The sequence below is a fragment of the Zeus faber genome (assembly GCF_960531495.2).
Source record: "Zeus faber genome assembly, chromosome: 1".
Taxonomy (NCBI): domain Eukaryota; kingdom Metazoa; phylum Chordata; class Actinopteri; order Zeiformes; family Zeidae; genus Zeus; species Zeus faber.
The window spans coordinates 42617510-42632817 of record NC_137193.1 but is presented as its reverse complement, the minus strand read 5'-3'; the positions used below and the strand labels follow the sequence as shown (position 1 = coordinate 42632817).

Sequence of the window (15308 nt, the reverse complement as noted above, 5' to 3'; positions counted from 1 at the left end):
CTACAATGTTGGCGTCTTTGCATTGATTGTGGCCCTTCCTTGGCACTGGGGGACAAAGACCATCAGACATTGTGACACATTGGAGCCATTGGCTGTGAGTTGGGGGGGGGGGGGGGGGGGGGGGGGGCTTGGTATGCATCTTTAATTGGATGTCAATGGCAGTTTCTTGGGGGGGTGCTGATGTAAAGCTCGGGGGAACCTGCTCCACCCACCGTGGCGGGGGTCGGAGCATGGGGAGGCTGGGGGGACAGGGAAGGTGGTTAAAGGGGTTATTGGAGTCGGAGCGCGTGCGTGCATGTGTGAGTGCGTGCGTGCGTGTGTGTGTGTGTGCGCGCACGCGCGTAATGGAGTGAAGAGGTGGGGGAGGGAGGGGATTTCAGGGCGGTACATCCTGACCCAGCAGCAACGATTAAGATTGGGGGGGGTCAGGTGTTTGCATAGTTCTCTTTTTACCTCTCCGTGGCCGATTACGTTTACATTTACATCATCAACTTGGTGGTGGGTGATGGATAATGGGAGTCTTTCTTGGTACTCTAGTGGGTTTTTTGGGGGGGTTTTTTTGGAGGGCAGGGGTGGGGGTGTTTTTTGCGACTCCTGCATGCTCACTGCGGGGTTTGATTGCGGTGTCCTCACGACACCATACTGGGCAGGTAGAGTGCAGGAGTGCCAGGAAAACTAAAACAGAGGTAGGTATGTGGAGGGAATATAAGGTTTCTTCTATTGTTGTGGATTGAGAGACCCTTAAAAAATAGATTGTGTGTGTGTGTGTGTGTGTGTGTGTGTGTGTGTGTGTGTGTGTGTGTGTGTGTAAAGGTAAACAGATTGTGTGAGTGAACGAGGGCAGTCGTCTAAAAGAATGCGGTGTAGTTCAGTTTGAGGATTGAGTCGGGCGGTGATATGCTGTTCGAGGGGTGGTGGTGGATGGGTAGTTGGGTGGGTGGTGGTGACAGCGTGTATGAGGCAGTTTATTATTCGGCAGTTGGACTCTACAGCTAGCCACGATGCAGAGAACCTCTTTTCCCATGATTTTCTCTTTGTTTCTCCTTCTTTCCTCGTTCTCCTCCTCCACCACCACCACCTCCTTCTCCTCCCGGGCTGGCCTGTCCTCTCTCTCTACCTTTTTCTTGTTTTGAAACTGATTGTCTTCTACTATCACAAAGACACTTGGTTCTGATTGATTAACAGGTAACAGAAGAGGGAGAGCACAGTGTGACTGGGGGTGTCTACATCAGTCCCATTGGCAACCACAAGTCCCACAGGGAAATGACACAACGTACAAATGCTGTTTGACAGTAGATGTTGAGGACATTTCTGGTTGGAGGGGTCAGTTGCCAAATAGTACTGTGGTTGGCCGGTTCATAAGAAATGGATTTTCAGATTTTTGCATGACAAATATTGCAACCCAAAGTAAAGAAAATGAAAAGAAAAAAAAACAGAAAACACTTTTCTTACCACATACCTAGATACAAATGAACACACATACACGGTTTGAAGAAAAGCATATTGACATACGTACAGGTACATCGGGGCCTGTCGGGGCCTGTGTGTGTCCCTCTGATTAACTCCAAGTAAACAACCGGTCCTTGGAAAAGCAAGACACACGTTTCAGGGCCCAAGTCAGCACCCAAGCTGAGGAATGAAGATTGAATGCTATTGATTGGAGAAGAGGAGCTTGACCTCCCCCAGTACACACCACCCCCTACTGTCGGGATCTTATATACATCAAAGAAACGTGGGGGAAAGGGAGAGGGTTGCAACAGCACATGCACACAACCAGTGAATCCAACAGTGACAGAAATTCTCAAAACAAGGACCCCTCCAACGCCTAAACCCCAAATCCACAAACCCTTTTTAATTTTTTTTTTTTTTGATAACCAAAATATTCCCCCACCCCTCCTCCACCCACTCCCAGGTCTGTCCTTCCGCCACTGAGCCACCCACAAAATTACAGGTCATTCCTGCTTGTTTCTATACAGTTATACAATATCCATGCAGAAAAGAAAAAGGTGCGCCTCCCAATAGGAGGCGCTGGTTTTTAAATATTCTAAGAACATCAGGAGCACTTGAACACACCCAGGAACCTTCAAAAGTAACTGTGAAATCCTTATTATTATTATTTTTTTGAGAAAAGACAACTTAAAGGCAGAAGAAAGCTAACAATGAGTAAAAGATTAGTCATTCTTTGGTCTATACTAATTTTCATGGTTCAGAATTCAAAATTCAAATCAGTTTTTAACATTTCCTTTTTTTTTTTTGGTTGTGTTTTTAAATATACCGGCCTTGAAGAGAACTTTGGAATTTAACGGTTGTCCTCTAATGCTGCCTTCTCTACTGTCTCGTCTTTTCTCATGTCACCCTCCACAGAAACATTCACAATGTCTTTCCTTTATGAAAACAGTTAAGTACATGCCGTAGCAAAACAAACAGGAAAACGTACGAGAAAAAACAAAATGAGCAAAACAAACGAAAATAATTTAACAGTATAAAGCTTCAAGTCACAAGTTCCAAAACTAACTATCATAGTATCATAGTTTCATAATCATCGTTATCATTAGCAGTATTATTTTCAGTTAAATTACATAAACTTTACACAAAAGGTTTTTGAGGTATTTCAGAATTAATTGTCAACACACGCCTAGCCGAGTCTTAGCGCTAGCCAGGGGGAGAGGTCGGCCGGACGGATGTGGAGTGGGGAGGAGGAGAGGGGTTGTGTCTAAACTGTGGGTGAGGATTCCACACTGGGACAGTGCAGCCTCTGTGCTTGCACGTGGTGGAGAGAGAGAGAGAGAGAGGGAGAGAGAGATGAAGGGGGGGGCGTTTTTTTAAGGTGAGATATCACCACTACCACCCTGCGGGCGCTTAGACCCTCAGCCATCTCACCCTCCCTCTCTCTCTCTGGTACACAAAAATATCTCTGATGGGCGAGAGGGAGGCGAAGTGGCTGAGAGTGTAAGCACCAGTCAAAGGAAGGAGAAAAAAAAACAAAGACTGGGAGCTACTGTAAGATCCATGAACCAGTAACAAAGACACTCACAGATTAAGGAGTTTCAACGTATGAGCTCGCTTCAAATAAATAGTGTATAGAAAATGTTTTATAGACTTTCTACATGATAAAGTGCTTGTATTCTAGTGTTACAAGATGGAAAGTCAATATAGGAGAAAATGCTGACACAGCCCCCACTCTGTGCCCCACCCCCGCCACTCCCTTCCTTCTGTCCATCCAATTATGGGTGCATTGTCTGCATGCGAGTGCACATTTCTATATGGGTGTGCATCTATGTGCATGCATCCGCATGTTTGTGTGTGTGTTGCATGTATGCCTGTGTCCAGCGCAGTCCCACCCGTGGTTGAAGGGAAAAGGCACTCAACTCTATCTGCAAAGCAGCCACCTCCTCCTGTGGTGGCCCAATGCAGCCTCACTGCACTGTAAGTGTGTGTGTCTGTGTGTGTGTGTGTGTGTGTGTGTGTGTGTGTGTGTGCGCCTGCGTGTGTGTGTGTGAGTAATTGTGTCTGTCTGTAACCGTAATGGACAAAGAGATAGTGGGGGCTCTTTTTTTTTTTTTTTTTTTTTGTTTGTTTTTTTGGTATGTGTATCCCCCTTGGCAGTTTGGGACTGGCAGGCTGGAGTATCTTTGGTATTGGTGGCGGTTTCACAAACCACTCAGCTTAGTGAGGTAGCCACATTGGTTCTCACTACAAACAAATGTCATTTTGTCAGCCTAACACCTAGAGCTGAATCTAGCTATTCACCTATGCCTGCTGAACTGTATACCACAAATCTATTAGAACGCATCATCCTTTGGTGACTTTTAACTCACTGCTTTCAGCAACTTGAAGTTAGTTAGTTCCCCAACCCTTATCAAATCCTCTACAATGACCAACGCTTATCTAATCTGCACAGCTAATCTGACTACATTGTTGGAAATGCTACAGTTGCATTTTAAGACCTTACAGATAGCTATTGAGACCCAAGGTTTACACCCCCCCCCCAACCCTCCTACAATGCACACTGAATTAGCAAGGACATTTTAAAGTCATGTTGTGTCCCCTCCCCGTACCGATGCCCCGTTCTTGGGGCTCAGCATAGAGAGGGATGAAAGTACTACAGTTCTGGCGCAAAATGTCAGAGGAGAGAATGTGTCCGTCTTTTACTCTTCTCATCCACAGCTCCCTGTTTTTTTTCTTTCTGTCTTCCTTTCTTGCATCTCCTTTGAGTCAATATTCACATAGAATGCAAAAGAAAACAACACCCCCCCCCAAAAAAAAAGCTGTCTGCTGTTGGCCTCGGTCCTTGCATCCCTCTTTTTTTTTTTTTTTCCTTTTAAAAAGTTCTTCATTTTTCATTTGTTTTTGTTTTTTTCCTTTTGATTTATCAACAAGGTGCCTTACTTCTGCACAACAGAGCACAATAGTAACAAGAAATAGAAACTTTGTGTCTATGGTACGAATTAAATACCCGCATCAATATTATAGAGAAGAAGAGAGAAAGACAGGAGCAGAGGGGCCGGAGGGCTAGAGGAGGTAGAAAGCCACAGAAAGAACGAGAGAGAGAAAAAGAGAGAGAGTGGGGGCATAGAGAGAGAGAGAGAGAGAGAGAGAGAGAGCGAGAGAGAGAGAGAGAGAGAGAGAGAGATTTTCTTCTGTTTCAAAATGTGTCTGGTTGTGTGTTGGTGACATTTTTACTTTGGAGCACATTGGCGTGGTATGCTTGCCATTTGAGGTTTGGTATTGTATGCCTTAAATTCTATTTCATTTTTCTGTTTTCCTAAAAAAGTATATTCTAATTCAGTTCAAAGTTGATTGTTGGTTGCTATGGCACACACCGCCCCTCATCAGCAGGAGCGCGACACACTGGTTGTGTGTGGGCCTAGTACCATATTTTCTGATTTGCATTAAGGCAGTAAGCATTGGCACTAATTCTTGCAGTATTTGAGGGTAAAGAGTAACAATTAACTACTGATCATGTAGGTTAATCCAGAATATAATTTTATCTTTTGACCAAATCTGCTGATTTGAACTGCCTTACCGATAGATGGGTAAATGAATGCATCAATAATTAATATGGATCATGTGTTTGTGTTTCAAAACATTAGCTCCCACAAAAAATTTTAATTGATGCAAAATCGATGCAAAATTAAATCTCCATGGTGCCTCAAATGTGTCTGTATCTACTAATACCCAACATGCCTCACTTCCTTTCTATCTTTTGTTTTATCTTGTACTTTATTAACGTTATTTTACCGTTTTTCCATCAGCTGGACTGTTAACGATTAGCTATGACTATTAAATGGATGGCCTGTCAATCATGTAACATCTGGGCTTAGCTGAATCCCTTCCCTTTAATTTCCCTGCGTGTGTTTTTCAGCATTCAGTTGCACCATCCCCCTCCTCTGGCATCACCAGTACTGGTTGGATGAAGAACAACAATAGGATAATGGTTTGCTATTGATCTGCCTTCAAAGAGCTGTGAAGACCTGAATGCGTTGTGCCATGACTTCTCCTCAGCATCTCTAGTGGCTCTTCCCTCTTCCTCCCTCCTGCTCCTCTGCCATACAGCTCACAGTTCTCTGCCATGAGCAGCAGGGGGCACTGTTGGTCCGCCGGAACAATGAGACCTGCAGGGCCGTGAGGAGAGGAGAGGGGGGTGCTGCTGCTGTCCGGAAGCCTTTGTGTTCCCATCCACAGTGGGTTCTATGTGCTCCTCTCGCTTTCTGCTTTCCCTATGCAGCTGTAATGCAGTTGGCTGGGTGCCCAAGCCTGTTGTTGTCGCTTGGTTCTCGGTTATTGATCAGAGGCAAAGCTCCCAGCAGAACAAAGAGCATGTCCAGACATATCAGCCGCCTCTCCTGTCGGTCAAAGAAACACAGACTCTAGGCTCCTCTCTCGCTCTCTCGCTCTCTCTCTCTCTCTCTCTCTCTCTGCTATGACTGTCTCCCCGCAGGTCTACGACATCTGTGCAAAAAAATATATAGACCTGGGCTGGGCAGACCTGAGAATCTTTACTGCCGAGCGTCTTGAGTTTCACCTTCAGGAGGGGTCAAGGCCCCGCTCTCTCTGTCTGCATCGATTCATTTTTCAATTCATTAGTTCGTTGTATGATGAGACTGAGCTGCACAGTGAAATGGCTGGCCATCAGGGAATACCTCTGGCCAGAGAGTGAAGGTGAATGCAGGAGGCGAAGGGAGGAAGAAGAGGAGGGATTGGAAAGCCTTCTTCTTGGTCGAGGTTGTGCGGGATGGAGCTGTGATAACAGGGCTGTGTGCTGTACCATCAGATTTATTGCCGTTCTTTTGCCCTTGTTGCTTCCATGTGCTGGAGCAGACAGATGTAAAGGTGAGTTTAGAGGCAGACACAAAGAGGAGAGTTTGGGCGAAAAGCAGAATCAGTAGCTATTCCAGTGGTCAGGGGGACGGACGGACATATCTGAAGTACTGTATCTTTGGTGTCTCTTCATTTGTCAGGGACGCTGATGTCATGAAAGTGGTATAAAAAAAAGACACAATCAATGATTGTCCGTGTGTGTGATGTCGAGTGAATCAGACTTTTACCTGTTTATCTTTTTTTGCCCGTTTGAAGGTGGGTGCAGAGCTGGAGATTTATTTTTCTGTGGTTTGGACTGACTGGAGATGATTGCATGGCACAACATGTTTAAGAGGCGGAGGACACGCTCAGACACGCCAGGCCAAGAGAGGTCGTCTTAGACAGATCAGACAGCTTATTCAACCTGCCTCCTGTTCAGACCCCGTACCCTGGCCCTCCGAAGCCCCCCGCCCCTTCCCCGTTTCAGGCCTTGGAGAAGGTGGTGGCGGATGTGCCCGGCTGGCCGGGGCTGCCGCCATGGTCATCGTGCCAGCGGTCAACGCAGCGGCGGCGTGCATTCATGAAGAAGTTGCTGACGGTGTTGAGCTCCAGGCCGAGCTGCTGGGAGATGGTGATCTGCATCTCTTTGGATGGACGCTTGTTCTCCTTGAAGATGGCGATGAGCGTGCGCCGCTGCAGGTCAGTGAAGACCAGGCGCTGCTTCTTGGGTGCCATGTTGCGGTCCTTGTGCTGCTCCTGCTCCTTGCGCTTGCAGGCTTGGAGGGGGTAGTGGAGGTGCGAGGAATGGGGATGAGGGTGGGAGGCAAAGGGGGGAAAGAAAAAACAAAGCAAGGTAAGTATACAAACGTGATTCCCTTTAATCTCCAAATAGAATTCCTGGGGGGCACGGCAAAGGGTTTTTAAAGTTACTAAATGTGCCATTAGCCAGTACTTAAAACACATAAAAACGAGTTTATACACAGAGAGAGAGGTTCTGCAGCTCTGTCTGTATTGCCATGTATTAAAGTTGATTTAAAGCTAATCCATGCCTCCTGCCCAGTGGGAATATTCCCTCCATCCTGCAGAGTGCAGACAGGGAGCCAGCCTGCGGTGAGATGAGCTGGGGTGGTGGGGGGAGAGCTGGCTGCTGCCTGCTAGCTGGAGACACTGCTGTTTGATTCAATATTAATGCAGTTTGAGTCGCAATAGGGGAGCGAGTGACTGTTGCAAAAAAGCAAACGTTTTGTGTATGTGTGTGTGTGTGTGTGTGTGTGTGTGTGTGTGTGTGTGTATGCGTTTCACTGTAGATGGGAGTGTGTGTATATGTGTCTATTCTATAAATGTTTGACCGTATATGTGTCTGCAGGATTGTGTGTTTGACTCTATATGTGTTAGTGTGTATGTGTGTGCGTGCGTGCGTGCGTGTGTGTATGTGAGACAGAGCGAAAGCAAAAGTAGGGGAGACACATAGGAGGACGACACAACGAAAGAAAAGGTTGCAGAAAAAGAGAGGAGGGAGACGGAGAGGGGAGGAGTGTATAAGTGTATGAGCGAGAGTGAGAGAGATATTGACCCACATTGCTGTAAGAATGGGGGTGGGGGGTTTCTCTGTAGGGACTGGGGTCAGAACCCCCCCTCCCTCCCTCCAGCAGGTCTACAGTCTGCTACTTCAAACAAGGCCCACTGGAGCCCCCCTCTTATTGAGCTCTGAGCGGGTATTTATAACCCACTACCAGCTCCAACACAAACACAGGAGAGGTGCGTGCACACCGACTGCTGTGAGCTCTGCAACATAACACAGAGCAATTTTCAAAAGAAAACACGCCGAACGTACTCCTGGGACGGTCTGTGTGTATGTGTGTGTGTGTGTGTGTGTGCGTGCGTGCGTGCGTGCGTGCGTGCGTGCGTGCGTGTGTGTGTGTGTGTTTTAGGGGGATGGATGGGTGATGAGAAGGGGTGGAGGATGGTTGGGGTGGGTGAGGGGCTCAGTGAACAGAGAAATTAATAGTTAATAGAATGTTGTATGGCGTGGAAAGTGTGTTGTATGGTTGAGGCGTTTGTAGGGGGCTGGGCCAAGGCGTACAAGATTAGGCGGCTTGGGGTGGAGCCCATGACTGCGTGGAAACACGGTGCTAGACGTCGCACTAGAAGCTGGCGTTGTTGAAGTTTTGCAACCAGAGCCTGTGTAGTACAATAAACTTCAGCTACACCTGTGCATTGGAATCAATACATATAAAAGGGCGGCATTTAAAATTCTGACGGGAAATATCAATAAATGTATCTGTTCAACATATTTTACAGTCTTTTGCCGTTATCAGTGCTGTATGCTTCCTGCATAGCTTGGCTTTTAGACACCAGTCCTCCACCCCTGGATGGGATCTGGGGCCCCCGCGTCCTGAGCCTCATATTCCCCTGCTGGTCCGGGATCAAATCCAGCTTCAACCAACCATTTGCTCCTCTCAGCTTTCCCACTGCTAGAGTTTAAAAAAAATAATAATAAAGAACCCCTCCCTGTGGATTGGTGGCATTTTGTTGTCCTATGCTGCTGTGACTGTAATGGTGTAGTTCTTTCTCCTCGTTTCTTTTTTTTTTTTTTTTCGCTCCCTAACCTTTGACAATCTCCCCCTCCACGGCCCATGTGAATTTTCATAGTACACGTTGCATGAATTTAGTGTCCTTGTATCTTGTATGTGCTCAAATGTTCTTGCTGTGTTCCTGTATCCTGCCCACTGTGTGTGTGTGTGTGTGTGTGTGTTTGTGTGTGTGTGTATGTGTGTGTGTGTGTGTGTGTGTGTCTGTGTGTGTGTGTGTGTGTGTGTGAGTGTGCGTGCATGTGTGTGAGATTGGGTTTGTGATTGTGATTGTGCTGAAGTGGCTGGAGCCAAGCAGTGGCGCTGTGTGTCTAATTACAGTGGAGCAGAGCTCATTGATCAGCCATTGCAGTCCAATCAGTTTACTATAGATGTCTAACCGCCACACAGGCCCATCCATCATATTCATATTCCACCTCAACACTGCAGCCATGTTTGTCACACACACATGCATACACACACACATTCTCACCCACACACAAAGAGATGCAAATGCATACACAAACACAAAAACATGCACAGAGTGACACACAGAAATATGTTACACATACATTTTGAACATAAAATATAACATGGCATACACTTAACTTGTAATTCAATTAAAAATATTGTACACATTAGCGGGTCGGCCAAGAATACAATAAGCATGAACAAGAACTAGAACTAGAAGACCTTTCAAGCTCTGAGAAATCATAGAATCATAGCAAAATCATTCGACTATCATTGGGCCCCAGGTAGGAAAGAATCCTGTAAGTGCACACCCACAACACAAACACAAACTAAGGCACACCCACAAATGCACACACACACACACACACACACACACACACACACATACAAACACAATTTTTTTCTGGGTTGTATGTGTTCTTGTTGTTTTTTGTTTTTTTTGACTGGCTTTCATCTCTTGCTTATCTGTACATTTGACCCTTGTTCTCTGTGAGCAAACTTGTTTGTCAGTGAAGACTCCTGAGTGCGTTTGTGCGCTGCGATTTATAAAACCACCGTTATATTTGAAGGGGTGGCCACGAGGGCTCTATGTCCTTTATTAAAAAATGGAGTACACCAACAAACAAATAATAATAATAATAATAATAATAATAATAATAATAATAATAATAATAATAATAATAATAATAATAATAATAATAATTGTTATCAACATCACATCACTATCGTCTTCATTTGTCACAAATAAATAAAAAAGTCACGTTTTGCAAAACTGGAATTTTCTTATTTACTTTTTTTTTATTATAAAAACACCGGGACTGAATTAGTGAGGGTTTTTTTTTCTCATCAAGCCAATAAACTGAGATGAAACACAATTTGGCTACAGTCTGGAGGCAGAACTCTACTTCATTCGGCGGCAACCATCCAAACCTGTTCCAGTTGAAGTCAGGAGTCTCTCTCTCTCTGTCTCTCTCTCTCTCTGTCTCTCTCTCTCTCTGTCTCTCTCTCTCTATCTCTCTCTCTTCCAAAAACAAAACAAAAAGCTCAACCACTGCCTGGCTTTTCTCTCTCCCTCTTTCATTATCTCCCTCTGTCTTTCCCTCCTCCTCCCCCACCCTCTCCCGACCGCCTCAGCAGTGACTCACAGCCAGGCTCGGTGGTGTTTCTGTCGGTAGGTGTCGCTCTGGCCGCGGCCCGTCTGCACGGGGAGCGCTGCCTTTGCTACAGGCGCTGGATTTACTAATCAATATCGATCGATCGGTGAGGAAGGGGGCCCTGATTACTGAACCAAGCTCGGCGTAGAAAAGAAAAAAAAAATCGATCATTGCAGCTTTTAGAGCTACAGTAGGCACCGTGCACAGAGACACGGACACGGACCTGTGTGCACAAAGAACAAGGGGAGAAATTGTGTTTTAAAACAACACCCTGCTGACAGAAGGCGGGGAAGGATTTCCATTATTTATCATATTTTACATAAATAAGAAAAAAAATATAACAATATAAACGTAATAAATGTATATCTTAAGTGAAATTATTTGTCTTCTCATTACCTATAAAATGGATGTCTCCATAGCGGGTGAACTGAGCAAGCCTTACAACTAGATTCTTAAAAAATGTAAATATATATTTATCGGTTTAACAAATTAAATCAATTCATTTTTGCTTTGAATAAATCAATGTTTTGCTGATGCGCCGGAGTCTTAAATTTTATACATATAAAAAGACAAATATATATATATATATATATTTTTTTTTATTTTTATTTTTTTTTGGGGGGGGGGGGGGGCATAGTTCACCGAGAGTATTAAAACACAACAAATCGCTTAACATCCTGTTGCTGGATGTATGTCTCTAGCTGGTCTGTATCAGAACAGTAGACAGGATCTTGTTTCCCTCCAACATAAATATCATTTGCATCCCAACAAGCTGCAGGATGGGGTGGATTGAGGGAGAGAGAGAGAGAGGGAGAGAGAGAGAGAGAGGCCCTGGGTGTTCAATATGGATCGATAGATTCGTGAATAATTCGTGTGTGAAATTCAGTTCGCCCAATTAATTATGCCTTGCAGGGGGAGTGGGGATTCGTGGAGGGGTGCAGAGACTCAGCACAGTGGGAGGAAAACCTGATGATCTGGATTTCTGCACAACAAACCATATATTTAAATATTCATATTCTAAAAAAGATGGTTGGGTTATCAGTGATGAAGTCACTATCGGTGTGCAAACATGCATTAATTTGACAATTACAGTAACAACTAAATTGTAATTTCTAGAATTAAAATGTTGTCAGGGGAGAACCTTTAATGCACGGCCACTTATTTGTTCTTCACTACAAGACTATATTTTCTATGACTGTCTATAGTTTTGATGCTTTGTGGATTTTAAGTACACAAGAGAATATTGACTATTGATCCATCCTCACCGCTGTCCAGTTCATGCAGTTAAAGTCCAAATTATAAAGGGTATTTTGAGGACGTTATTTCACACTGTAAGTCTGGAAAGCCCTATTATCTATTGATCTTTTTTTTTTTCTAATTTGCACAGTTGTTTATATCACTTAATCGTTGGATTATTAAAACATTTCTTCACCTTTTTCCGCTGCTGTATGGCACTGCCAGCTTTTGGCAGTTTTCACATGCAGACGGAGCGATGGGAAGCTGGATGTGTGTGCAGTATTTATCCAGGGCAGATCCAGCTCTAAGCAGTCCACTAGCAGCTCGATACTCTGCGTGTAATGAGTGGGAATTGGTGAAGTACTGATGAAGTGACACACTTTGTTTGGTTTCCTTTTACCACCACGGGGCTGCGAGGCATCTACACACCAAACCCAATAAAACATGAAACACCTTCCGCTGAGCTAAGACAGACGGTAGGCCCTACACCACATTTTATATTTTTATTTTTTATTTGTTGCTCTAAGTATGACGTCAGATCAGCTGTCACCAAACTAAAATTACACTCAAATTTAAAAACACATCGATCGCATCATTTAAAAACAAAACACGATAACAGTCGATGCCATTAAATGGCTGAGAACCGTAATAGGCCACGCGTTGTTTTTTTTTTAAATTTCAGATGCAGAAAGGAAAGAAAACTGAATGTTATTCAATTGTGTTTTTGCACGTCACAACATGTTATTAGCGGCACCCAGTAATAAAAGTTGAGAAATTGCAGGACGCCGAGAATTCTATAATCAATAAAGATGTCTGTTTGTGATCATCACGCTGCTTATGAGTTTTTAGATAATGAAAGGCATTCAGCCATCTAAGTGCGTGATTGAGAGGACTGGTCGAGTGGATTATTTTACCAGGTTGATAACAGCCCTAGTCTGCATCAGCCACTGACTACTGGGTGCGAATGGTACTTAATTTTCTGTCATTATCATTGATTTGGTTCATAATTCGCTTCGACCGTGTTATGCGTGAGGGATGATAATGATTACAGTTCTTTTTGGTTTCTATGGACGAGGCTACAGTTTTAGTTCCCCTCAAACACCAGGTTTGCTGTTTTCTTGGTGAAAATTGATCAGGATCTTCGGATCTGACACGTGGTTTGCAGATCAACCAACAGGGTAAATCAATGGTTGTCAGTTGTCATTTGAAGTAAACCGTTTTTAGCTATAAATAATACTACAAGTAAGATACACGGTGGATATATGGACATGTTTTCGTTCACTGACAGTTAGAATACATATTTAAAACATACATTTAGGTTAACGTTAAGTAAATACGTTTATAATACAAATCAAATTTACTGTCTGCAAAAAGGATACTTCTGGATAATTTAACACACACACACACACACACACACACACACACACACACACACACACATATATATATATAATATATAAAGACATATATACATTAACGTATCTGTATTTAATATCCATTTGTATCTCCTTTTTAACCTACCTCCTTCTGTCTGACTCGCTTCACTAAACAAATACACCAATAATAATAATAATAATAATAATAATAATAATAATAATAATAATAATAATAATAATAATAATAATAATAATAATAATAATAATAATAAAAGCAATACATTCAGTAATAAAATACAAATAAATAAATACAATTAAGTTGTTAGCCCAGTGAATAAATATTTAAATAACTAACAGAAGGTGTGAAAGCTACACGGGTAGTGGGTTGAGTGCGTGTGCGTCGTGGGGTTTAATGTGGCCGAACAGGGGGTGGTGGTGTGGGTGTGTGGGGATGGGGTGGGTGGATTGTGGGGGGGGGGGGTGGGCTGGGTAATCGATAGCAAAGCGCATGTAGGCCTGGCCAACCCGGCCTGTCTCGGATCGATGCTGAACGGACCTGGTCTGAAACTGGGTGCAGCGTGGCTCTCTGCAGGGCTGCGGCGGCGTTGAAAGTCCACAAAGTATTTTACTTGTGTGGATCCTATCCTGCAAACTGGCACCTGCAATATTTACTCATTATTGATAAAAGTTCCTTTACATTCTACGTCTCCCCAGATTGTGTAAAAAATCATACACTCTTCAAATAATCATGCATAGATGCATGATATGTGTAAAGGGCGCATGGGCGAAACTCCAGGCAAATATTCCCATATAATAGGGAATATCAAAGAAAACAGGATTCACTTCAAATGCAAAAATACATCACTTATGTTTCCCCTTCTTCTATCAGTTTCCTGCAGCAACAAGTCACTGGAGTCAGCAAAAATGGGGTTACGGTTAGAATTTCAATCCCCAGGGAGACAATCTTTAAAATTGGAGCAAGTTTCGAGGTTCAATTCGATAGTGTTTTTTCAATCTGTAATTTGAGACTTCAAGGCGATGCTCCCTGACCTCGGCTCAATTCCTCTCCCATGTCTTCCCTATAATGTAAACTTAGCCTGTATTTTTATTAACAAGATAAATTGGAGGCTACAACATTGATCGGTGGCTTCATCATGATCTGTTTAATTTGTTGTTTTTCATATTTTATACTTTATGGACGTAAATAACGGAGAAAAGAAATGGGTGCAAAGTGTACATATAATATATAATATAATAATAATAATAATAATAATAATAATAATAATAATAATAATAATAATAATAATAATAATAATAATAATTGGGTTGTTGCGGTATCGCTAACATAAAACGCTGCAATTGTAGACGATATGATACATAATTATACAAAGAAATGGCCTGATTAAAATCTATTAATTCATTCCCCATTATGTGTTTTGTGGATACTTGAAAATTAAATGAACACAAACTAACACACGCACACACCCATGCCGGAGCGCATTTGTGCAAAACGAGAAAAAATATGTCGGGAAACATATCAAAGAAAAATAATAACAATAGGTTTAGCTCTTTGGAAAGGAGAACGCCTTTTTCTTAGTTATTGGAACGTAATGACGTAACGAAGTATGTGTATATATTCTAAAATTGATTCATTCATCAACTGATTTCACACCGGTTTTGCTGTTGTTTTGACCGTCATCGTGTGTGTGTGTGTGTGTGTGTGTGTGTGTGTGTGTGTGTGCGTACTTGCGGGTACGTGAGAGTGTACGCGGGTGTGTGTGCGCGCGTGTGTTTTTGGTGTTTGCGGGTGTGTGTGTGTGTGTGTGTGCGTGCGTGTGCATGTGGTTTTGTCCCACCATTTTGATTGTGACGTGAGCCCACCCATCACTGTTATTTTTACATAGCTAAGCACGTTTTTTGCGTGTGTGTTCCCCACACGCACACATCCATCTAAGATCCATATATGAAAATAACACACACACACACACACACACAGACACACACACACGCCCACACCCACAGACACACACAAACACACGCACATTCACGCACATACACACACACACACACACACACACACACACAGCAAATATTTCCATCTTCAAGGTGTCATTCCACGATGCATGGGTATTTTTCTTTTTTTTTAACATCATTCAAACTCAACAACGATGCATAAATTGATAAAAATGATGTGAGGTGAT

The 15308-nt window shown here is 43.3% G+C and overlaps 1 protein-coding gene across 1 annotated transcript in view; it reads right to left on the bottom strand.

Annotated features, from left to right (window-relative positions):
* Positions 1–6783: 6783 nt before the first annotated feature.
* The window catches only part of onecut3a (one cut homeobox 3a), a gene marked incomplete at both ends in the record, with an annotated part of 15644 nt that continues 7119 nt past the window's right edge, over positions 6784–15308 (bottom strand). The window contains one exon of the mRNA XM_080002916.1: positions 6784–7076. Coding sequence (XP_079859042.1) covers positions 6784–7076 — 293 coding nt within the window. The remainder of the gene's footprint in view (positions 7077–15308) is intronic.